Source organism: Neophocaena asiaeorientalis, unplaced genomic scaffold (genome assembly GCF_003031525.2).
Source record: "Neophocaena asiaeorientalis asiaeorientalis breed wild unplaced genomic scaffold, Neophocaena_asiaeorientalis_V1.1 scaffold11, whole genome shotgun sequence".
Classification (NCBI taxonomy): Eukaryota; Metazoa; Chordata; class Mammalia; order Artiodactyla; family Phocoenidae; genus Neophocaena; species Neophocaena asiaeorientalis.
Genome location: NW_020173124.1, coordinates 3338174 through 3362856, shown reverse-complemented (window position 1 = coordinate 3362856; position 24683 = coordinate 3338174). Strand labels below are relative to the sequence as shown.

The 24683-nt window shown below is 38.3% G+C and overlaps 1 protein-coding gene across 9 annotated transcripts in view; it reads left to right on the top strand.

Moving 5' to 3' along the window:
* QTMAN (queuosine-tRNA mannosyltransferase) overlaps positions 1 to 24683 on the top strand; it is a 357381-nt gene that overhangs the window by 264389 nt on the left and 68309 nt on the right. For all 9 annotated transcript variants that reach the window (XR_003003173.1, XM_024744092.1, XM_024744100.1 and 6 more), the window contains exon 6: positions 13502 to 13611. Coding sequence is in view for 8 of the 9 variants with exons in the window: in XM_024744092.1 (XP_024599860.1) it covers positions 13502 to 13611 (110 nt within the window). In the remaining variant the exon portion in view is untranslated. The remainder of the gene's footprint in view (positions 1 to 13501; positions 13612 to 24683) is intronic.

Sequence of the window (24683 nt, the reverse complement as noted above, 5' to 3'; positions counted from 1 at the left end):
CCCGTGTCCCCTGCATCGGCAGGCGGACTCTCAACCACTACGCCACCAGGGAAGCCCGGGAAACAGGTTTTTTAATGTTACCTTTTTAAAAGATTACCTTTATTTTAGGATGTTCATGGGAAATTCAACTTCCAGTGCCATTCTAATACATAAAAAATGAATGTCAGGAAAAAAATTGTTTCATGTACCAGCCAATGTATTTCTGTAATCCTCCCAGAAAAGATGATTGTCAAACAGACTACTTCTTGCAAAAATGCCTTCTCTGTCTCATCTCTTACTTAGCACTTTATCCTCTGCTTCTCAAGACTGAACCAGGCTCAGGAAACCCTTAGCACCAGCAGCCCACAAGCCCTGTTGACGTTTTGCTAAGGAGGGATTTTGGTCTTGCACTCACAGCACACTCTTCACCTTGGAGAAGCGCCTTCTGCCAGCTGTCCCTGAGAATCAGAGGATATCCTCCATTTCACTTCCACCTGTCCGCCTTTTTGATCCTCATTATTTTTGGCAGCTTCTCCATCTATTGTGTGGTTCGGGGAGTTGATGTCTTATTGTTGTGGAAGATTACATTTGCACTCTATTTCCAGTTCTCCTTGTTGCCTTTGGGTAATGTCCAAGTGGAGAAGGGGGGGAATGGCAATTGACTCCCCTGATCTCAGTTGTAATTATTTAGGAAAGTGATTTGATATGATGTTATAATAGTTCTTGGAAGGAATGATGAGCATCTGAACTCTATCAAGAAAGGAGAGGGCTTCCCTGGTGGCGCAGTGGTTGAGAGTCCGCCTGCCGATGCAGGGGACACGGGTTCGTGCCCCGGTCCGGGAAGATCCCACATGCCGCGGAGCGGCTGGGCCCGTGAGCCATGGCCGCTGAGCCTGCGCGTCCGGAGCCTGTGCTCCGCAACAGGAGAGGCCACGACAGTGAGAGGCCCACGTACTGGAAAAAAAAAAAAGAAAGAAAAAAAGAAAGGAGAAACATACTTGGGTGGTAATAAGGAGTTGGTTCGGGAATTGATTGTTGACGTGAGGGTGTCTGGGCTAATTGTGGATTGGGTGATGAGATTAATGGTGGCACTTGACAGAATTAGGGATACAGTCTGAGAAGAAAAATTCAGTTAAGGACATGTGTGCCTTTATACACAAACACAAACTGCTTTAAATCATGTTTGTAACTCTATGAAAAGCTCAATAATGGCACATTCCACTTATACTATAAATTAACTGATTGTAAAGTATAGCAAACTTTATTTTTTGCCCAATTATGGTGGCTATCAAGCTCAATAGAATATTCTTAAATTCCCAGTTCTGTAAATGAAGAATAAAACAATGATGATTACAATAATTATTATTACAATAATTATAACAACCACCATCCTTTATTGTGTATTTTCTGTTTGCCAGGCACTGAAAATTGTTTCATATACATCATCTCAGTTAATCCCCTCAACAGCTCTTTGAACTGAGTGTTATTAGCCAGATTGTTACAGATGAGGAAATTAAATCTCAGACAGGTTTAGTAATTTGCCCTGGATTACAGCTACTAAATGTCAGAACTAGGATTTTAACCCTCCTTTCACTAGGCTGTATCGTCCATGTAAACTTAAACTATTTTACATCATTTATTCTGATAAAACATACCATTAGAACTATAGTTATAGATGAATTGATTATTATTAGCTTTCAATAAGCATCTTCTTTTTTGGGGGGTTTACATACACCTCTAAAGCAAACTATTTAGTCAAAAAGATCTCTCACCAAATACACTATCTAACATACTCGACTCTTCTTTGTTATCCATTCTTTACCAGAAATAAATTTTCCTGATACCTCCTAGTAATAAGTAGATTTAATTAATTAAGACTTTGGTTCATGAGGCTTCTCATTCTGAAGAACCATTTCTTGAGCATTATAGTTAATTTATAGCATGTGATGCTATTACAATATTCAAAATCTTTTATCCTTTTCCATATGAATGATTAGTCTATCTTTGGTACCTAATGTGAGTAGTTCTTAATACCTTTAAATAATAAGCCAAAAAGACTGGGTAATGAAATTTGGGGATGAACTTTTTTCTTTTATGTTTTTGTGAAAGGGACTAAGTAGAATAATACAGGTTTATTTCATTTACGAGAATGTAGGAGAAGAGAGGAGATACATAATTAATACTGTTTATAAAATGAAAAAATGCAACATATGTAGTAACAAGAACACGTCATTTTGAGCAGGTCTTTATAGAACAGACATCCCATACTATGTTCCTCCTTTTCCACAGTCATTGCCATGACAATCTGGTATGCTTAGCAGTTGCTGCTTAGTAAGGGAGATGTCTCTTCTAGGAGATCTCTGTGTCAGCCAAAAAAACACTGCAGTCTCATTTGGGTCTAGAAATAAGATGAAATACATAAAATGAACAGAATTCTAGCATTTTTCTTCCCATTGAAAGGATTTTTTATGAGTCACTCTGCCCATTTCTACTTTAACATTTTTTTAAATCAGAAGGAAGTTTTGGAGCAGAATTTTCTCTTCAAATTAAGATTCTTTCCCATATGATTGAAGACCTTGTCATTTCTAGATGTGACAAAATGTCCACAACTGAATATGAAAACCTGTTATTAAGAATTGAAATTCATTTGGATGAAAGGCATCTAATAATCCAGGCCATGTTTAATTGTCCATTAAAAAAAAAAAAACATGATCCTTCATGTCATTTCATAGACCTATCCTACTGTAATCTAAAAAATATAACTGTCTCTGTTCAGCCACGACAGAGCTATTATTCACTCACTCCAAAATCATATTTTGAGTGCCCACCAACTTCTGGAGTCAAAGGATTTCACTGTTGTGGTAGGGATTTCGGATGAATTATAAGAGGACAACATACAAATAAATATGAAATAATGTAAAAGAACACATTCATGGAATCATCAGTAACTTGAGAATGTTCTTGCAGGGATTCAGAGTGAGATGGGATTTCACAGGGATGACTACTAGTAACAATAAACTCAAAATTAGTGAAAGAGGCAATGGGCAAAGAGTGGCCAAGAGGAGGGGAGAGTGTGTCCCAGACTCAGGAATTATAGACACAAGAGCTGTGGATGGAAAACAGCACAGAGACAGGAAGAGGATGAGAATGAATATGAGCATCAACACTCATTTGAGGGAATGAGTTGATTGAAATATTTGAATGTTGGATAGGGTGGCTTAATTTCAATTTAGTGGGTTTTTAGTATGCATTTCAGAGAAGAAATATATAAGGAAAATCACATAGAAGAGGATAATGTAAGAGTTTTGCTGGAAGCTGAATTGGCAGAGGGAGAGTCTGAAGCTCAGTGGTGTTGTCAGGGTATGAGGGGATAACATTGTACTATAGAAATGGAAATTATCAAGCAATCTTAAATTATGTAGGAGAAAATAGTAAGGCTGGTAATGAGTTTATTAGCAGGACAACTTAGAAGCAGCCTCCTTGTGTTCAGAATGTGTCAGGCTTGAGTCCTGGAATATTGGGAGGATGAGGATATGTCAGTACCAGAGAGAAGCTAGGTCATTAATGCTGTGTTCGACAAGGCAACAGCTTAGTTTTTAAGTATTATAGATGAGTTGTCATTGGAAGAGCCAAGTGAAGACTCTGTGTATTCACCTCATTATATAAATAGTAAAAAAATAATTTATAATAGGTGGGGATAAAAAGATTAGATTCTTGAGAGGTGAGCTAGATTTGGAGTGTCAGTTCAGAATAATAACTTTTTAAACTGTATGCCAGGCCTAATTCTACACATGGAGAATACAGGGTAAACAAAGGCATGAGCTCTGCCCTCATGGAACTTACAACATAGAGTGCGTAGGTGACTCTTTGAAAGTGGGATAGTTCCAAAAGGCAGGTAAACATTGTAGGACAGGGGAAATAGATCTTTGTTAGAGATTTGAGATGGCTACATTTGCAGGGTAGGAGGAAAAAACAAGAATGAATAAGGATTCTACAAAAGAGAACTTTGAATGTTATAAAAAGAACCAGATGTCACTTTAAGTATTGTTTGAAACATCAGTAAGTTGGAACCAACTTAAATGTCCAGTAGTAGGAGGATTTACTTTAAATTGTGAAATATTAGGTAAACATTATTAAATGAGATATCTATATGCACTGATGTAGATAGATGTCTATGATGTATTTAATGAAAATGGAAAGTGCAGAATGACTGATAATGATCTCGTATTTATAAAGTAAGGAAAGTGTATAAAAATACGCTCACACAAATATATATTTGTGCATGTGCATAGAAATAGATCAGGAGGCCTACTCACCAAACAGTTGTTAGTAGTGGTTACATATGAGGAGTAGAATCAGGAAGGGTAAGAAATAGGGGCTCTCAGTGCATACTTCATATATTTCAGAATTATTTTTATTTTATTACATTGAGCATGCATTTTCTTCATTGAAATTTGTATTGGAATAATTGTAGATTCACATACAGTTGTAAGAAATCATACAGAGTCCCCTCCTGGAACTGCGATGTTACAAAATGTTGAGTCTTCTGTTCCTGTCCCAGAGGTCCCTGAGGTTCAGTTCTTTCTTATTTTATATTTTTGTCTATTTTCTCTCTTGTTCACAGTGAGTAAATTCTGTTCACCTCAAGAACACTGATTCTATTCTCTGCAATATCCTTTCTACTATTGAGCCCATCCAGTGAGTTTTTAAATTTCTATTCTTGTATTCTCGGTACTGTTATTTCCATCTGACAGATGCTGAGATTAAGCATGGGAAAACCTGACTGTAAGCTTCCTGGCAGTCAGGGTAAAACAGGAAACAAAAATCATGCATCTTCCTATACGAGAAGTAAAAACACAACAATTCTCAGTGATGTCAAAGAATTTCCTAGGCTTCTCCCTTAGACAAATTTCTCACTCTAGGAGATGGACTAAGAGGAGTAGTTCTCAGGATAACCAGCAAGCAGTTTTGAATGTATTTTCTACACATCTCTTGGAGGGAAATGTTATAATACAAAAGAAAATCTAAATGATTTGTCAGTTTCCAGTTACAGCCCAGATCACCACATCTGACAAGGAGAAACTTTATTACAGAAAGAAACAGAAGGACTTAGTAATGAACTGGGGAAAGAGCTCAGTTCATAGAGCCTCCCAGGTCTGAGAAGAAGTAATTACATACATTGTGATGCTTTAAAAGTATGTGCAACAGTAACTGCTGCCTAAGTAACATCCTAAGAGTGGGGAAGACCCCATTCATCCTAATTGAGACACTTCGTGGCCTACCAGTTATATGAGTCATGGGTTTCTATTGGCTTCCTGGCGAAAGTTGTAGCGAAAGAGCTCATTGACAAATTAGAGAGCTGAGTGAGATTACTGTATACAATATCTGGGAAGAGTGGGAATCATTGTTGAAGAGAAACAACCTGGGGGGTCTAAGCTTTTAGCAGTGGGGAGATTTAAAAGGAGATCATGTTGTGAGACCTAGTGGGAAAAATGATTCATTGAATATCGTTTTCACTGGGTGGCCTGCTGGATGAAATGAGTGGGAAGATGTAATTGGTCATTAGGTCATTAGATTGTAGTCTAAATACACTATTTGGAAACTAAGCAAGGATTGCTTCTAAGAAAGCAGAAGATGGTCAGTGTTGTCAAATGTAGGAGAAAATACAAGAAGATGAGAATGAAGGGGGGCATAGGTGAGAATTAGTATTGTTAGAGAGCATTTTCACCCAACAGAATTAAAGAATGGGAGGCAAGTTGTAGGAAAGATACAGGAGGTAAGAAAGGAGGGATATAGCTAATATTCTAAGATGAAAGGATCTATGAAAAGTCACCTAGAAATAGTATATTATTGGAACTATTGTCATTGATAAATGGTGTCAGGTAAAAAGGATAACTTAAAAGTGCCTAAGACATACATGAAGAAATTGTGGAGGAGGGGATAGGATCACAGGCTTTAGGAAGGGAACTGACCATGAGAACGCAGATTTCTCAAAGAGACAAGGTAGAAGATCTAGAGCTCTAATGGACTTTGAATTTGGAAAGGCAGACATCTCTCCCTCTGCTATTAAAAGGAAAGATGAGAATATGAATGTGCAGATGGCATGAAACACTGATATGCATAAATTAGAATTTTATTTTTCTATGACTTAATTTCTGTGCAATGGCCCATTTCAATACGGTGATGGAAAGCTCAAGCCGTTCAAGATTCTCTGTCTTCCATTTTCCTGGTCCTCATTCCTCCCAGGCCACTGCTGAGGGATCCTTTGCTTTTATCGGTCTGCCAGCAACCCTGTGACTCCTCCATGACACTCAAGGAAACCATGGTTCCACATTTATGCCTACCATGTCTCAGGAATCTCTCACGAATGTCCCTAGTACTGTGTGCCCAGATACATACCCTCAGACATTCAGTCTCCGGGGTCATGCTTCTTCCTCGGCTTCTAACCCAGGAAGTGTAGTTCATGGCCTCAGGGACTCTCATAGTTCTGTTTTCCTCAACTCTCCCCCATCAGTCCTCCTTGTTTCTTGTCTAGAGGTAGAACAGTGACACGTTGTGGGAGGGTGTGTGCTACTGTCACATAGCATTTTGCTTAAGTACTTGTACCTATCTGAAGTCCTTACCATTTCTACAAGGGCTTTTGCTTCTGTGACCAACAAAGAAGACTGCCCCTTTTTTTTGGTAGAGGTTGGGGGGGCTTTTCCCGTGTCTCAAGCCTTCCTTGAAGCAACGAACATAAAACATCTTAGTTTCTTGAATGTGTTCAGGTAGAAGGGAAATGGAATAAATTGGTTAACATTTCTAAAATATTAAAATACCACAAATACCAAAGATGAAGCGAATGAGAGTTTATTGTGTTTTACAATAAACACATATATAGTTGTTTTACAATGTTGTGTTAGTTTCTGCTGTACAGCAAAGTGAAGCAGAGTTCCCTGTGCTATAGAGCAGGTTCTCATTAGTTATCTATTTTATACGTATTAGTTAGTGTATATATGTCTAACAACTAACATTTTAAATGTAGGTATTATCATTACCCCATTCTAACTGTGAAGAAGCTGAGGCTATGTGAGGTTATATCACATACAAAGAGTCATACTGCTGATCAGTGGCAGAGCCACTTGTCTCCGAACTGTACCCTTCACTCTCTCTCTGAAAGTAAAGTTGAAGGGCAGAATGCAGTATGAGCAACATTCAGAGAAAGCCACAGTGGGTATTCTTGGTTTTAGTCACCTGTAAGGAAATGATGGTGGGGAGGGCTGGTGGAGTTACAGAAAGACAGGCACTGGTAGTATCAGATGGAGGAGAGGCTGAGTTGATGGCTCATAAGACTATGGGTTGAATTCTATTCGAAGCACCATTTTAAAGGCAGAAGCAGCGCCTGTGGCAGGAAACCCAAACTGTTCATTGTTGTCAGGCATACAGAGGGAAGTGAAGAGTTTATGGTCCAAGAAAGGATAGTAGAGAAGTAAGTGATCATAACGACTAACACAAGCTGGTAAATAGAAGCCTTATGTTCTGGAATAAAGAACACATCACTGAATTTGGAAGTAACATGGTACTTCATAATGAGGCAGCAAAGATGGAGGTTAGCAGGGTATCAGAAAGGGTGAAGAAATTTGAAACCATGGTGTTGAGAGATCATGTAATTCCATATTACTTCCCGTTATTCTTATTGCCATCTCTTATCCAATGGGTTTTAACCTCAAGTAGCAATCTAAGAAATGTCCATCACTTGATGGTCTGGAAACAAAACCATGGACTGAAGGTACCAGCTCTCTTTTTCTTCTCATTATATGTAGGAAGAAAGAAATGGGAAAGTCAAAGACTGTACAGAAGAAAGAATATGACTTTAGAGTGATGAGACCTGATTTCAAATGCAGACTCAGTCTCTTCTGTGTGATCTTAAATGAAAGAATAGTTATATTTCTGTGACCACTTGGTTGAGAGCCTTAATTAGGATTATGGTTAGGTGCCTAGTATGGGATCCTGCACATAGCAGGAGCTCTATAAATGTAATTTATTTTTCCTACACCTTTATTCATTCAACAAATATTTTTAGAGCAGCTAATTTTATGCCACAGATAATGTATTAGTCAGCGTAGTCCACCTTATGCTGTAGTAATAAAGACCCCCTAATCTCAATTGCTTAAACACAACAGAAGTTTAATTCTCTCACCAACTCAAAGTCTGCTGCATGTTTAGATGGCTTTATTGGGCGACTCTTCTCCATGTAGCAGTCCAGACCACTTCACTCTTTTAACCTAACCATCTTAATACAAGACCTCTGCAAGGATCACTACAACAGAGAAAGTGCTGTCCAGAACTGCTCTTAGAAATTTCTACCTGGAAGTGACACACATCAATCAGCTTGCAATCCATTGGTCAGAACTACCCTGTGGCCTCTCCTACTTCAAGGGGATGAACGTGGAGTCTTTCGTGTGCCCAGAAAAAAAGAAGAACCGAATATTGATGAACACAAGGAATGTCTTCCACTCGCAAGGCACTGGGTACTTAGTAGTGAATAAAGCAGGCATCATTTATCTTTCCCTCATGGACCTCTCAATCCAGAGTGACATGCTGCTGGGAAAGTTACGGCATCTGAAAAGAGCCAGGTTTCTGCCCAGGCAAGGCAAGGAACTAGATCAAAGTGATTGCATTCAATAAGTATAAAGTTATGTGGGAAAACAGGAAAGGATAACAGTTGAGTATAAGTGACAAGTATGGAGAAACTTAGAAATCCTCAATAAATATTTACTGAATGAATGTTAAGTGAGGAATAAGAAGAAATTTAGCTCTAAAACACTAAACGGGAAAGGCGACAGAGAGAGAACAGATACAGGAAGAAAAAACACATGGAAACAGTTTATGCTTTTCAAATGTTCTGAATAATATTTGGGAATAAAAGCTGTTCTTGCTATATCTGCTGCTTCCAGTAAGCCTGAAATATTCTGTTCTGGTCTCTTCTGCCATAGTTGGGCTGCACAGGAATGAGTTCCCAGCCAGACTGTTTCATTCTTACCTAATCAAGAATGTGGGAATTGTTGGGAGACTTGGACTCTGACTCATCTTCTAGAATGTTTTATGACGAATCAAGTTTGCTTGATGGGCAGCTGTCAAATCTAGAAGTGTCACAGGAAATGAGGAATTATGCCACTATAAATACTAAAAATGCTACAGAGTTAAGCAAAAATCCTTATGAATACAATTTTATGGCAGAATGTTAGAGGTGGTTCCTTAAAGCATTAAAATGATTGACATAAAAAATATTTATTAAAGGAATGATAGAAAACATGTAAAAAAAAAAAGAGAAACATTTATAATGTAGCCCCTACAGATAAACCCTGTTAACATTTTGGTATACTTCACCCCAACCTTTTTTTCTAGGCACAAACGTCCATTTGTCTTACAAAAATAGATCATAAAATATGTATTGCTCTGTCACCTCCCTTTTACTTAACAGTATTTCTTGAATATATTTCCATGCCAAAAATATACTTCTACAAAATTATTTCATGGCTGCAGGGTATTATATCATATGTATGTGTCAAAGTATATTTCTTTATCATCCCATTACGTTGTTTACAGATGGTTGCTATTATAAACAATGCTGTAATGAACATACTCTGGCTGAATTTCTGTGCACCTCTTTAATTATTTCATAGGGTAACTTTTCTAAATCGGAATTACTGTGGAAAAAGTTACATACAATTTAAGGCTTATTATGTACATTACCAAATTGCCCTCTAAAATATTGTTGCAATTTACATCCCTACCAGAATCGATGAGCACAGGAGAGTTTAGGAGCCCGTAAGTCTACAAATGTGATTATAAAGAATTGACGATACCATTAAATGTGTGTTTAATCCTGATAGCTGTTGACAAAAAGGGGCACTCGATATGTTATTTTTATTTTTAAATTTTTATTTATTTATTTTTGGCTACGTTGGGTCTTCATTGCTGCACGTGGGCTCTCTAGTTGCAGCGCTTGGGGGCTACTCTTCTTGCAGTGCGTGGGCTTCCCATTGCGGTGGCTTCTCTTGTTTCAGAGCCCAGGCTCTAAGCGCGTGGGCTTCAGTAGTGTGGCACGTGGGCTCAGTAGTTGTGGCTCACGGGCTCTAGAGCACAGGCTCAGTAGTTGTGGCACATGGGCTTAGTTGTTCCGCGGCATGTAGGATCTTCCCAGACCAGCGTTCGAACCCGTGTCCCCTGCATTGGCAGGCAGAATCTTAACCACTGCGCCATCAGGGAAGCCCAATATGTTATTTTAAAATACCTCATCCTATGTTTCATGCTTCATTCTAAAATCATAAGTATGAGAACTTCACATTAGATTTCTTAGAAAGGAATTTAAGACAGATTCACATTCTCTGCTAAATGGGTCCATTAATATTATGGGCGCTAGGATAAGATCCATGGATGATCCATTGGATATCTGCAGTGAGTCCCTCTCTTGACAAAATATATTGAGCTCTGTCATTGCTATATCCGTGCCTTGATATATGGCTGGGCTGGATATCTGTGCACATCTTTAATGCTTCTCTGAATAGTAGGCAATTTCCCATTTGTCTAAAGAGAAAACCGAGAAAAGTTTTCAGCTAAATTGACTATGTAAACTTTGAGGGGCATGGATGAACTGGCCAAGTGTCTACTTATAATATGTAATCTACTAATTTAGACATAGATAATACTTTAAAGCATATATCATGTAGAATATTTTTAGAGGTATTGCTCTTTTCTCAACCTTATAGTTTATGATGTAGTTTTAGTCTAACTCCCTCTCCCACGCATTCTTTTTTTTTTTTTTTTTGCGGTACCTGGGCCTCTCACTGTTGTGGCCTCTCCCGTTGCAGAGCACAGGCTCTGGACGCACAGGCTCAGCGGCCATGGCTCATGGGCCCAGCCGCTCCGCGGCATGTGGGATCTTCCCGGACTGGGGCGCAAACCCGTGTCCCCTGCATCGGCAGGCGGACTCTCAATCACTGCGCCACCAGGGAAGCCCTCCCATGCATTCTTGACACCAGAATGGTACCACCTTTTCAGGCAGCTGGCATGTTTCTGCCACCTGTCATCTGGAATTCAGTCTAAGCAGTTTGGGGTGCAAGTTTGTGAAACCGTATGATGCCATCACTGGAAATCTTTTCTCTGGCTATAAAAACCCACTTACTACTCATAGTCTCCAGTAACCACTTACTCTATTACCTTTTTTAGTGATCTTTAAAATACTTGTTTTCAAAAACACTTTGAATTTTTAGGTCGTGTCTCCCAAAATAATTACTAACTCAGTATTAAATCCCTTGGCTTCTGTTTTTACCGGTCCCATCAAGCGAATGACTGCTAAAACTATCCAAAATTCTCATCAGTTGGCGTCTCAGGTTAATGCTATTTTCCTAAACTGTACTTTATTCAAAATAAAGTAATTGAGAGAGTGCCTGGTATTATGAGAGACTTTATAAGGACTTTAGATAAGATGCCTCTTTTTCTGAGGGATAATTATATGGAAGAAGAATCTCACCTTACATTCATCCATATATTATAGTTTAAACAAAAAGAGAGGGGATTCATGCAAATCTCTTTTGTGTTCTTATGCAAAGTGACTATTGAATATGAGAGTTTTTGTCTACCTATAAAAAATATCTTAAGAATATAGTAGGATTGTCATGCATTTATCTTGTATAGAAACACTGAAAATATAGGTTCATGAAGCCTGCTGCTTTGAAAATATTCACATTGGAATCTTTTAAGAACTACAGCTTCTACCCAATTAAACCTCCTTCCAAGCCCAAACCACATCTACTTTTACTTTAATACAAAACAAACCAACCAACCAACAAACAAGCAGCAGGAAATATTTAGAATAGATATTCTCTCAGAGACCCATAGCCAAAATTTTTGGAACTCAAAATGAAAAATTTAGAGAATTGAGTGGCTAGATTTCCCTGTAGTGTTACTCCCTCCTTAAAATATATTATGTTATATTGTTTCCATTCTTTTCATCTACGTATTTCCAAGAGATTCAGAGTAAAGTAACATATACTACAGGTCAGGTGGCAGCTGTTTGATTGATATGGTTGAAGATAACATATGGTGTATCCTTTACTTTAAGCTGTTTTGAGTCTTTTTTCTTGCCCACAGCAGTAGTATATGTGAGAATTACCCCAAAACTTCCCAATGGTACATGTGTGTAATACCCATCATCTTAAAAAGCAATGAACATTTTGCCACTGCATTCTTTATTATTTGAAGCAAATCAAACTGAGAGCTTAAAATAAATTGTTACAGAACTCTAATTCTATAAGATTTTACAATTCCAGGAGATTATACATGCCGTTTTAAAATGTTAATCAGAAGATGCATTTGTTTTAATTCTTGATACTGAAAATATTGACTGAATTGTGAATTAACACATTTAGGGTTGCAGATGTCATTTTTCATGAGATTTCCTGAATGATATAATTTTCATATTTCATATAGCAGTTTGATCAATTTACAGATTTATTTTACATAATTAGTTGGTAAATGAGAAATTCAATTGCTGATATATAACTATTTCTCTGAAATATAGAAAATAAGTTTAAATTCTGAATTATAAACAAAAAAGCAAATATTTTGAAGACATCTGGTCCACATCTGTCTGAAATCAGATAATTTAAAACAGTGTGATTAAATGCAAGAAATACTGAAATATTCACACCTTAGAATGTAAAAAATAAGTCATTCCATTTTAGTGTGATTTCTTGAATTGGTGATTTTTTTAAATTTTAGTGTCCTTTAGCCTCTTATTCTGTCATTACAGAGAAGACTGACAAGCTAAACAAACAAAAATAATCCATGTTTTTCAAAGCTTCTACTAAATGAAAGAATTATCTTTATTACTATTCTTTTATGCGTTGACTAACCTCCACTCCTAAGTTAATACTCAGCGGACTTAGACTCAGGCCTACCCCCTTTTGATGTATTTATAATTCTCCATTCAATTATTAAAAATAAGAGATTAGTGAGAGAGTGTGTAATCTCACTCCCTAAACTGTGTGTTCCTTGTGGACACAAAGAGGCTCAGTAAATGTGAGAGAGAGGTACTCAGACTCATGGAAATGAAAAGCATCTTTGGTACATTCTCAAGATCAGTAGAGAATCGTCCTTGGAAGACTGGTCTTTTCTTTCGTTAAAAACCTGTGTTAAGTGGAAAATTAACCATTTTAGGAGAAAGGAAAATAAGCTAGACTTTCTATAGTCTAACCAAAAAATGTGAAAAAAACAGATTCTCCTTTAATAAAAGGTTGCAGAGCCTTGAGACTTCAATAGGACTGGGTTTTGATCCATGATAGAGAAATTAGATTCATGAAAACACTCAATACTAATGCTACAGTATAAGGGTGAGGGAAGATCTCAGCTTGGATGCCAGAGGCTCTCCTAACTAACAGTAGACCATGAGAGGAATTGATACTATGAGAAGTGAAAACACTTTTCCTAACACATACCCTAAGATATCACAAGTTTTGTTTTGTGTTTTTATTTCCAGGGAGCATGATAAAGATCCAGAGAGTTTTTTTAAGGTATTGATGCATCTTAAGGACTTAGGACTCAATTTCCACGTATCTGTCCTTGGAGAAACCTTCACAGATGTCCCAGGTATTCCTTTTGAATTTTCTTGTGTGTATTTTTATAGATGACATAAGCTGTACAACTTAAGTATTAATTTCCATGTTTCCCTTTGTTAGAATAATCAAGATGAGCACCGTTAACCAAAAGGTTATACGATGGCATTAAAGTGTGATTCAATTAAAAAAATACTTAAGTAAGCACTCTTTGATTTAAGTTGAGAACGTGAAGTCATCTCTTTTATCAAATATAGTTTATACAATGCATCCTAATGTAAATAACATATATTGCTTTAGGCATCTTAACACTTAAGGAAAGTGGGAATTTGTAATTGGATATACACCCTCTCACCTCTGGGGTCATTGGTTTGATTCCTACTCACATTGGTAATGGCTGAAATATATTACCATCTGTTAGGTGGCCTGTGTAAAGCATTTTGGCATCAAACTTGTAATGTGGAGTAGACACATATCATAGTTGTCATTGGTCCATGTCTTTTTTATTGAACTTGAGAAAACAAACAAAAATCCAAAGCTGATAGCAGCAGGTCTTCTCATCCTTAATGCCACATGGAGCCTGTTCCAAGCCATTTCCTTCACCCTGCATCCTCACTGGGCATGTTTGGGTCAGTAAGATGAGCATCCCAACCACCGTCCTAAGCACTTAGGTGTTCATATTTTTTAAGCTTTGGGTATTCAGCTTTTTTTGTAAACTCCAAATATACAGACAAGAAAAGTTCAGAAATGACCTCTGTCATCATGCTTTATGACTCTTAAGGACCACTTAAAGTTTACCCTCAGTTAGCAAGTACTTTTTGATTCTGGTACAACACAAGGAAGTACACCCAGCTTGTACCTCAGTAGCTTCATCTGATATGGCTCATCCTCTGCCCCCTGCACTTACGGACACCAAACTTTTCTCAGTTCCTCTAAGATTCCAGCCTTCTTTAAACCTTTGCACATTTGCCTATTTGTATTTTATTCATTTGCTCTCAGCTCAAGGGCATTTTCTTTCAATGTGAAGCTTTGCAATGGTCTCATGGCACCCTATACTTTTACCTCATGGTGCCTCCCTCAGTTTCTAATCATATAATTTTGTGTAATTTGTTATCTCACTCCCCCCCCACACACACACATACACATAAACATTAGAATGTAGGTGCTGGGAGGACAAAGATTATGACTATCTTGTTCATCACGGTGCCTCAGAGCCTAGTGCAGTGCCTGGTACAAGGCTGGAACTCAATAAATATTTGTTCAATAAACAGATAAAAATGTAAACTCCCTGCCCTCAAGCAGTTTATAGTTTTCTTGAAGAGGGAACACTTTTGCATAAGGACGGGAAACAGAGGGAAACACAGGATAATGTAATTATATATTAGTACTGACACATGTGGCTTAGAGTAGAATGTTAATTTAAGAGCTAGAACTTGAATAGCCAAAGGATTAGGATATTCCAAAAGGGGAAACAACATGGGCAAAGCATAGAGAAGCAAGTATTTTAGATATTGTACTTAAATGAGAGAACAATTTCAGTGATTAGTGCTATGAGGTCGCTAAGTAGAATAGAAGATTCTGCATGCAAAACTTAATAAGCAAGTAATACATGGGCAGGGTAGGGCCAAAGTACGGAGGATGAGCAAAGTAGATTAGGTAAAGGTAAAAAATAGGGAGCCTCGGTCTTGAACTGGAAAGAAATATGATAAAGCGTGTATTTTAGGAAGATTTATCTTGCAGTGATATGTAGGCAGAATTGCAGTGAGACTCTGCAGCGGTCATCCAAGTGTGATTCTGTGAGGTGGTGGAAGAGAGATTAGTGAGAGGGCTGTAGGAGAGAGACATTCTCAAGGAAAACACAGAAAAGAATTTGATAGATGGATGGCTGTCAAAAAAGAAGGAAGAAAAAATCAGCTCATTTACAAAGCTAGTGAGTTCAATTTTGTTTGTGCCAGTTTTGAGGTGTTCGTGGATGAACTGAGGAAAGAGGCTGGAGGATATCCCTAAGCAGAAGGCTTTGTAGCCAGCTTTACTGTTGGATAATTTTAAGCCTCCACTACAAAGAAGACTAGGTTCTTACTCAAAGGGCCATGTCCTTGGGATCACAGCTCTCCCATCCCACACGTTAACACTGAGCTATTTAGATCAGCACTGGGGATTGAAAGTGGATTGGGGAGCAATTAGGGGCCCAAGAACTGAGTGCTCAGTAATTACAGGCTCAGTCTTTTACTCATTTTGGTTCGACCTCAACACATACTTACTGAGCACTGTGGAAGGGGGATTTCACAGTGTACAGGACTCAGTCTGCACCTCAGGGAGCCCTGCCTTGGGGAGACACTTACATATAATTAACAGGTACCTAGGATGCTGTGGGATCATTAGGGAATGCTGTGGAAGACCATAGGAAGGGTCATATTACCTACGTACACACTTCTGTTACTCCCAGTCCCAACTGGAGCTCCTCTCTGCCCTTGCCTCTGGCCCATCTCTGTCACGTCAAATGTGAATCAATTCTCTTTAAGGCTACAGAACTTCACCTTGCACATAGGAGGAGCCCAAGTTGTTGGCTGGATGACTGAGCCTGGGAGATTTCCAGGTTGTGCTCCTAGAAGGCCACCTTGCTAGTCTTTACTCCAAAGGTTTCTTCACAGGCAGTTCTGTGTAACTTCTGCCATTTGTATCACTGTCCTAGTTTGACAAACACTAATGTAGCACTTGCTGTATTTCAGGCATTGTTCTAAGCCATTTATAAATGTTAACTCTTCTTAACAGTCTCATTCAGTATTACTGTCTCCATTTTTCTTAGGTGGGGAAACTGAGGCACAGAGAAATTAAGTGAGGTCACATAACTATCAATACATAATACTTTAAACCACTATGCTGTGCTACCTTTCCATTTTCTTGTTTTCTGACCCAACTGCTTCTCTAAGTTTAAACATTAATTTTTTTTCCCCACCTCACCATCCAGCACTTCACGCAAAGGGTTACCTAGCAGGCATACATTTCTTTGCCTGTTGTCTCTTCTAGGTGCTCCACTAGCATATCTAAAACCCATACCCTAAAACCAGCTTATACACTGCAGTATCAGCCAGAAGGATAACTCTGAACACTGTTAACATTTGTGAGGAAGTGGTTTTCTTGTAAATAATTGTAATAATAATCATTATTATCCTGTTAATTGCTATTATTTATTGAAAGTTTGCTTCTTGCTTGGTCCTTTGCCAGGTTATTTCATATACTGCTCATGATAATCCCAAAGGCGTAGGTATTATTATCCATTTGATAGATGGAAAAACTGAGACTTTGAAGGCTTGAGCCACTTTGATTACACTCCTTATGAGTCAAGTTTTGCTCTTTCACATACAAGCCTAGATGTATTGGAAAACCAAGAAAGGTTTAATACATGACAGCAGGACCATTAAAATACTCTTATTTTTTTCCCTTGAGGTAAGATTTATACATATAACATTGTATTTAAATTTAAGGTGTACAATGTGATAACTTGATACATTTACATATTGCAATATGATTACCAGTGTAGCTCTAGCTAAGGTCTCTCTCACATCACATAATTATTTCTTTTTCACAGTGAGAACATGTAAGATCTAGTCTCTTAGCAATTTTAAAGTATATAATACAGTATTGTTGACTGTAATCACTATGCTGTATTTTTGATCTCCAGGACTTATTCTTACTCTAGTTGCAAGTTTGTACATTAATTACTCTATAACCAACTTCTTTCTCCTTCCCTCTACACAGAACTGGTAGGGAAAGGTAGCATATCTGAGTGATGGCATTAGTGCTAGTGAGTTTTACTGCCCCCCCCCTTTTTTTTTTTTTTTTTTTTTTTTGCGGTACGCGGGCCTCTCACTGCTGTGGCCTCTCCCGTTGCGGAGCACAGGCTCCGGACGCGCAGGCTCAGCGCCCATGGCTCACAGGCTCAACCGCTCCGCAGCATGTGGGATCCTCCCAGACAGGGGCACGAACCCGTGTCCCCTGCATCAGCAGGCGGACTCTCAACCACTGCACCACCAGGGAAGCCCATTACTGCCCTTTTTGATGAAGCAGACAATCTCCATTAAATTTCTTTTGAAAATGTTAAAACCACAGTAGAGCAACTTTGTAGAGTCTTCATACTGTTGATTATTTTCAAATTATGTTGCGGTAAGGTTATTATCATCCTTTTTCTGAAAAGTGTAGTAGTTGATTATCGATTCTAGTTTATAGCTACATAGTTTATCATTCTTTTGCATGATCCTTCCATTTTACAAAAGAGATGCTAGATCTAGGACGGTGACTATTCCAAGTTCTCACAGCTGGGCACAGTGGGCGAGACAGGCAGTAGGTAGTGGCAAGGTTAGGAGTAGAACCTGGGAGTCAGTCTCCTCATCCCTACTCACTTCTGTATGTGTTCAACACATATTTTTTAAATACCTACTTTATGCCAAGCACTAAACTAGATGTTTAAGATGAAGTGGTGAATAAAACAAACATCTTCTGTGATGTTTGCATCACGGAAGTAGTCTATCTCCGGTGCATTATCCATCAGTTCCTAGAGCGCTTAGCATGTGCCAGGTACTATTAGAAGCCCTTTGTGCATTGCCTTGTTTATTCATCACAACAGCCCTGTGAATTAGGCACTTTTGTGATTATCATACTGCAGCTGCGAAAAGTCAGAAACAGGGAGGTTAAGGCACTTGCCTGAAATCACGCATCCATCCAACTATCAATCCACAATTCAAACCTTGCCAGCCCACCTCTCTGCTATTCTCCTCTATGTGGAAATCCACAAAATCATCCCTCTTTTACGGGTAAGACAGCAGGAGGTGATAATGGTGGAAAATTCCTGGCTACTCATATGAAATCATTTCCATTTTCTCTAATAAGCTCTTTGCAAATGGAAAGTTTAAAGACAAATAAACAAAGAACCCCCGCAAAACCTCAAATTCATTTCCTAAATATATCACTCCTTAGATATTAAAGTGAACTCCCTCTTCTTTCTGCCATCTGTCTTCATCACAAGAAAGGTGTCGAAAACAATATGAAGTGGGAAGATATTCCAAATAATACTTGGTATATATTTACTGTTCAATAAATACTATTTGAATGAATGAAAGAATAAGTCTGGTGTAATAGAATAATATAGTTTACATACTGTATCAGATATATTAAAAACCACATTGAAATGATTTCCAAATATTAGAGAGTTAGTGAATGAAAATAGAGAGCTCTAAGACTTAAGGAAGTTCTAAGTGGTTTTATATTATATTTTCTGTTTTCATATAAATGACCTTGATTTAACCTAAATCTATTTTTCAATCTGTCCTCATCTTTCAGTTCTTACATCAGTCAGAATAAGCTAAATTATGCTAAGCTAGCAGCCTTAAAAATCTCAGTGGCTTAAAACACTCAACACTTACTTTTTATTCATGCTCTATGTTTATTGCAGGTGAGCAGTAGTGTTCTATTCGTATGGTCACTCAGGGTCCCAAGCATATCGAGAGACCCAAGCAACCACCATCACAAACATTACCAGTTACTGTGCCAGATGCAAGAGAAAGCTAGGATGTCCTTTCGTTAGCAATTCACTGTTCTGGCCTAAAAGTGACATAGGGTTCCACTCGACTCTTTGGCCAGAACTTGTTGCAAGGCACTGCCCAACTATAAGGGGCGGCCAGGAAATGCAAGCCTGCTTTGAGCCCAGAATGGAGGAGAGCAGAAATAGTTGATGAAAAGCACTACTGACCACCATAGCTCTGACCACCATGCATCATGATCTGTGGCCCATCAGAGAGAAAATCAAGCCTACCCAAGATATCTGCCTTAGTCTGGGTGAGGCTATCCGTGTTGAATAAAGAACTTTTAACAAATATGAGAGTACTGCCCACAGCCTTCTTGCTGGAGACAACCCAGCTCGTGTCTGAAGACACATCTAGCAACTGTGTCCCATTAAGCTGAGTCGATATGAAGTCGAGTTGCTCTCTGTGGGAATGGAGTTAATTGTCACTTACGGTGATGGCATTTTGGAAAGCTTATAGTGTCAGTTAGGAGTAGTTTTGCCCTCCACCACCAGGGGATATTTGGCAGCGCCCAGAGACGTTTTGGTTGGTACAACTGTTGTGGGGAGGGGAGGGTACTACTGGCATCTAGTGGGCGGAGGCCAGGGATGCTGCTAAACACCCTACAGTGCACAGGACGGCCCTCACAGCAAAGAAGTATCCAACCTAAAATGTCAGTAGTACCAAAATTGAGAAACTCTGATTTATAAGAATTAAAGTCAGAAGATCAGGTTTGGGACTGGGTGCTGTAGCTTTCTAGGTTAACCTCAGTTAATCCATCTGTACCATACAAAGGGGAAGATGGGAAAGAGAAATAATAATAATAAAACCACCCACCCTATCTACTCCTTTGAGTTACATTGAGGATTTCAAGCACAGTTACATAATTTGGGAGGAGGGAGGGAATTGCTTTCAAAACTACTATGCAGATTTTATTATAAGACTCATGGACTTCTCTTCAGAGTTTATACGGAACGAGTCTTTAATGAATTTTGGATGAAAAGAGGACATTAATGATGCTGAACCTTAAAAGTTCATTCTTGCCATTATTTTAATTATTTTTAATCCAGAAACTTGAAAGGTCATTCTGCCACGTAAAGCATCCATCACACTCCATGTTACAAATGAACCAAAAAGCCTAGAAGCTCCTCAATGCAAACATTTTTAGCTTAGACCAATTCTCATGGCAAGGTCACATTGTTAGCCCTTAAGATGGTATTTTGTTTTGTTTTGTTTTTTAAAGAAGAAGAAGCAAATACTTAAGATATCAAATCAATGGAATGTGTGTGTATACTTAATAATTTCTCACAAATGATAACTCTAAGCCAAATACTTTTTTCTATGAACAGCCAAAGCCTTACATCAGGATTCTTCTTTCCCTACATTGTGGGAGAAGTAGTTTTAAGTTTTAGGCATGGGCGGCGGGGAGCAGAACGATTGCAAAGGAAAGTAAAAACCTGAGCTACACTTTTGGCAGACAGAAGTCTTTCTGGTTCACCTTTAATTTGAGGTTAAGAACAGTATGTGGAAAGCTTCTGGTTAGTATCTGGCATGACAATGGTTATTACAGTGATCTTGGCATATTCCTGATCCTTTGCTCTGGAGTCAAATGTAGGATAATTATATAACATTTCCCTCCCCTCCCATCTCCCTTTTCTCTCAGCTCCCAGCTACAATCTCATTTTCAGCAGAGCAGCTTACACTAAGGGGGAAATAATAGAAAGGTTCTAGGAACACAAGTAACTTACATCACATTAATATAAAGGTATAAAATTTTGCTACGGGGGAGCCCAGCAGAAGGAAAGCTATTAATATATTGATCAATGTTGAATTGTAAGACAATTGTATATGAGATGAAATAAATGTGCCAGTAAGATTAAAGTCATTCTCTCTAGACCATACCTTTCCTTTTCCTTTTAACTTTTTAAAAAATTGTCTCACTATCTACTCATTCCCCTAACATACAAGTATTTACTGAGTTCATAGTGTGGTCTGGCACCATATTGTGGATAGCAAGAGGAGAAAATGTGGTTCCTTTCCTCTAGAATCTTACTGTCCGGGAAAACATTGTAAAAATTACATTTTATTATACCATGCCCTTGTTTATATTGTAACATTTTCAGATAACTTTGAATACATAATTTCATAACCCTTACAGCCATCTAATGACTAGATAATCAAACATGCATTAACACGCTCTGTTTATAGCTGAGGAAAATTATTTATATTCATCCCATTGAAATAACGTGGATCTGAGGTCGATTTTCAGTAGAGAGAACCACCTTTACCTGATTCTTAGAAATAGGCATAAAATCACTTTCCCAAGAATATGGTTGGGGAAGGCAGTTTCCCAGGAATCTGATTTGAGAATGAGGTCTTCTGTCTCCCAGTCCTTTGCTGAAGAAAACAACCGTATATAATGGGAAAGTAGGGAAGATTAAAATAAAAGTAGATATATATGCTCCTGACAGGAAAGAATAAATACTCAGATAGAAATGACAGTATCTCTTAATATTAATTTATGAATTTAACAAGATTCCAATTAAGATGCCCAAATATTACTTTATATATCTTCACAGAGTTGTTCTAAAATTCCTACAAAATAAAGAAATAAACTGGAAGAGTATCAGAGAAATCACTAACAAAGGAGTATTGAAGGAAAACATGTCCTACCAGATTCAGAACATGTATGAAGTTAAAAGTACTCTTTTAAAAGAGTACTTTACCAATTCAAAAACATGATGGTAGAAAAACGGACAAAAATAGAGAATTCCGAAATAAACCCAGCTTGTATATAATTTTAACATCCACCAAACTTATATAACAAAATTTAATATACTTATCCCAGCTTTAAAATATAATATTTTTTAGTGAAAACAAGAAATTGGGTAAAATAAATAACCTCTGTGGAATAAAACTAACAAAACAAAATATTCATATAAGTAATGAAGTATATAGATTTTAAATATATCCTATAGATAAAAGATTGCAAAAGCTTCAACAGAGTATAAGTACCATAACTTACTGAAGTCTTACTCTGTGCCAAGGACAAGGCTCGGCCTTTTACTCACACAGCTAATAAACAATAGAAGTAGTGATAGCTGAAGAAATAAATGCTAAATCAAATTTTAGGAATAAAATCTTTAATTTTTCCAGTAATGAAATAAGTGTAAATACAGAGAATTTATGAGAAAGCGGTTGCATTGACCAAAGCAATAAAAGTAAAGGCGTATCCTAACAGACTGGCCAGCTAATGGGGAAACATCTGTATGTATGGTAATGGCAATGTAAGTTATTTGTCCTGAGCCATATAAGTTACCATACCCTTTGCGTGATTCAGTAATTTCACATCAGAGAAGATATCCCATGGAAGTAAATCCCATGCCTCGCCCTCATTGCTACTGCTTCTTTCCTAGTTTTTGCCCTTACCTTCTGGGACCTTGACTCCTACAAGAGCTTCAGACTGGTCTTCAGGCCTCTGGACACTTTGATATTTGATTCAAACACCTACTGTTCTTGGTGTTCTTTCTAAACCCAGACCATCCAAGAAGAGAATCACAATAGTATAACAATAAGAATGTGCCTCATAGATTTTTCTGCACGATGAACTTAAATTTCCTGTCAGCGAATGAGGTTCTTTAAACTCTGACCCCAGCCTAATCCCTCATGGATTCCAGCTCCCTTTTCCGTCTCCTGAGTACATCTGTGCACTTATCCACATCCATGCCTTGTGTTATTTATTGCTTAAATTCCTCTGCCCCTCCACACGTAGGCGCATGCATACCCTTTCGCCGCTTGGCAAAATCCCAACCCCAGTGGTGCTTCTTGTCCTATATCTTCCCTTTTCCTTCCCTCCCTAATTGCTCACAGCACCCTTAGTCATTGCATCATTTGCAAGGCGCATGTCACACTGCACTCTGGTCAGTTGTCACTTGGCTGCCATAAGGGGTAGTGGTGTAACTGACCAGAAGACACTTTGCGGGTGAAGAGTACAACTTCTTAGACAGAGACAGCTGCATGGGGCCAGAGTCAGCAACACTCCCAGTTGGAGAGGCAAGCTCCCCTGCCCAGCTCTCACTGATACCCCAGACAGGAGTGAGGTTCCCATTCAGTACTTAAGAAGCTCTCTTTTCCTTTCTCAGGAAAGGTTTGTTAAGTCTGCAGCTGCCCTCCCCTAGCAAATGCTTAGGAGACTCGCTAGACACAAGTAACTGGTAACAATTCACTCCCATTGCTTAGCATATCCTGTGAGAATCAGTCTTTTTCCTCTGATCACTCCCAGACATGCCATTCCGTCAGGCCTAAACTTCAGGCCTGCTTGAACTCTACTCCTGCAGCTTCTGTAAGTGGAATATTTATCTTTTATATGGAAACCAGAGAATTCATTGCAATTCTCAAGGCAAGATCATTTATCCATCCTACCAGGGGGAAGACCATGAAGATAATGTGTCCTAGAATACAACTCCTAAAACATCTCTCAAGAAATTGTTCTCAAAAGTTATATCTATGAAAACATTACTGAGGAAAAATATTCTTTAATTTTCAAAACACTGTCCTTAAATTTTATGAGAAATGTATGCTTGGGAATGACACAAGGAAATAGATAAATTAATTAAATAATGAATGGGAAAAAGTCAAGACATCGGTAGACCAATAGGAAATTAGAAACAGACGCTAATTTTAAAAGCTGTAAATGTATATATGACTTGGGTTGACAGATAGGAGGTCTTGGAATGTGGCTGCTGCACATTGCTTTGGAGTTTTATCTTTTTGAATTCCTGTAGTTGTATTATGGTCACGATTTGGAGTGTGGTATGGTCAAAATAAAATTTGCTCCAATAAGAGACTTTGGTGGAAAGCCTGCCTGTTTTACAAATTCGTGTTTCCTGCAGTGGCTATCAGAACAGGAGTCTCTGACAGAAAGCAGCACAACAGGGAGTGAATATCTGGATCCAAATAGTGAGCTTTTCCAGCTATATCTCTCCTTGCCCAAATTGTTTCATTTGTAAAATGGAAACCATCACAGATATATGGTGCAGTGGAATGAACACGGTCCTGGAATTTAGAAGGCTCAGGGTCTAGTTCCAGCTCTGACACTGATTAACCATGTCACCTCTTTTAGCTTTAGCTTACTTGTCCACAAAATAAAGTCATTCAAATGAGCTTACAACTAGAAAGGACATTGAAGGTTAGGGTTCATCAACTTTTAAAATGGGGTGAACATCCCTACCCCCAAGGGGATTTCACGGAGTGACAGTTTTTGAAGTTTTGATTATAAAAAACAATGAGTATAATAATTATGCTTTTTCAAAACATATTTTACTTCTCATCATCCGATATCTACCTGCACGCTCAACCCCAGCTCCCACTTCAGGCAGCTGAGAACCATTGATCTAGGCCAGTCACATTCTTCTGGCCACCGTCATGGGCTGATTAGAATTGCCCTCTGCTCCATCCTGTAAGCCTTTGCTAACTTCAGTTTGCTAAAGGTAATCTCTGTGTATCTCACCTTCTCCTCTCCTACCCTTATCAAATAAGTATAACCTCG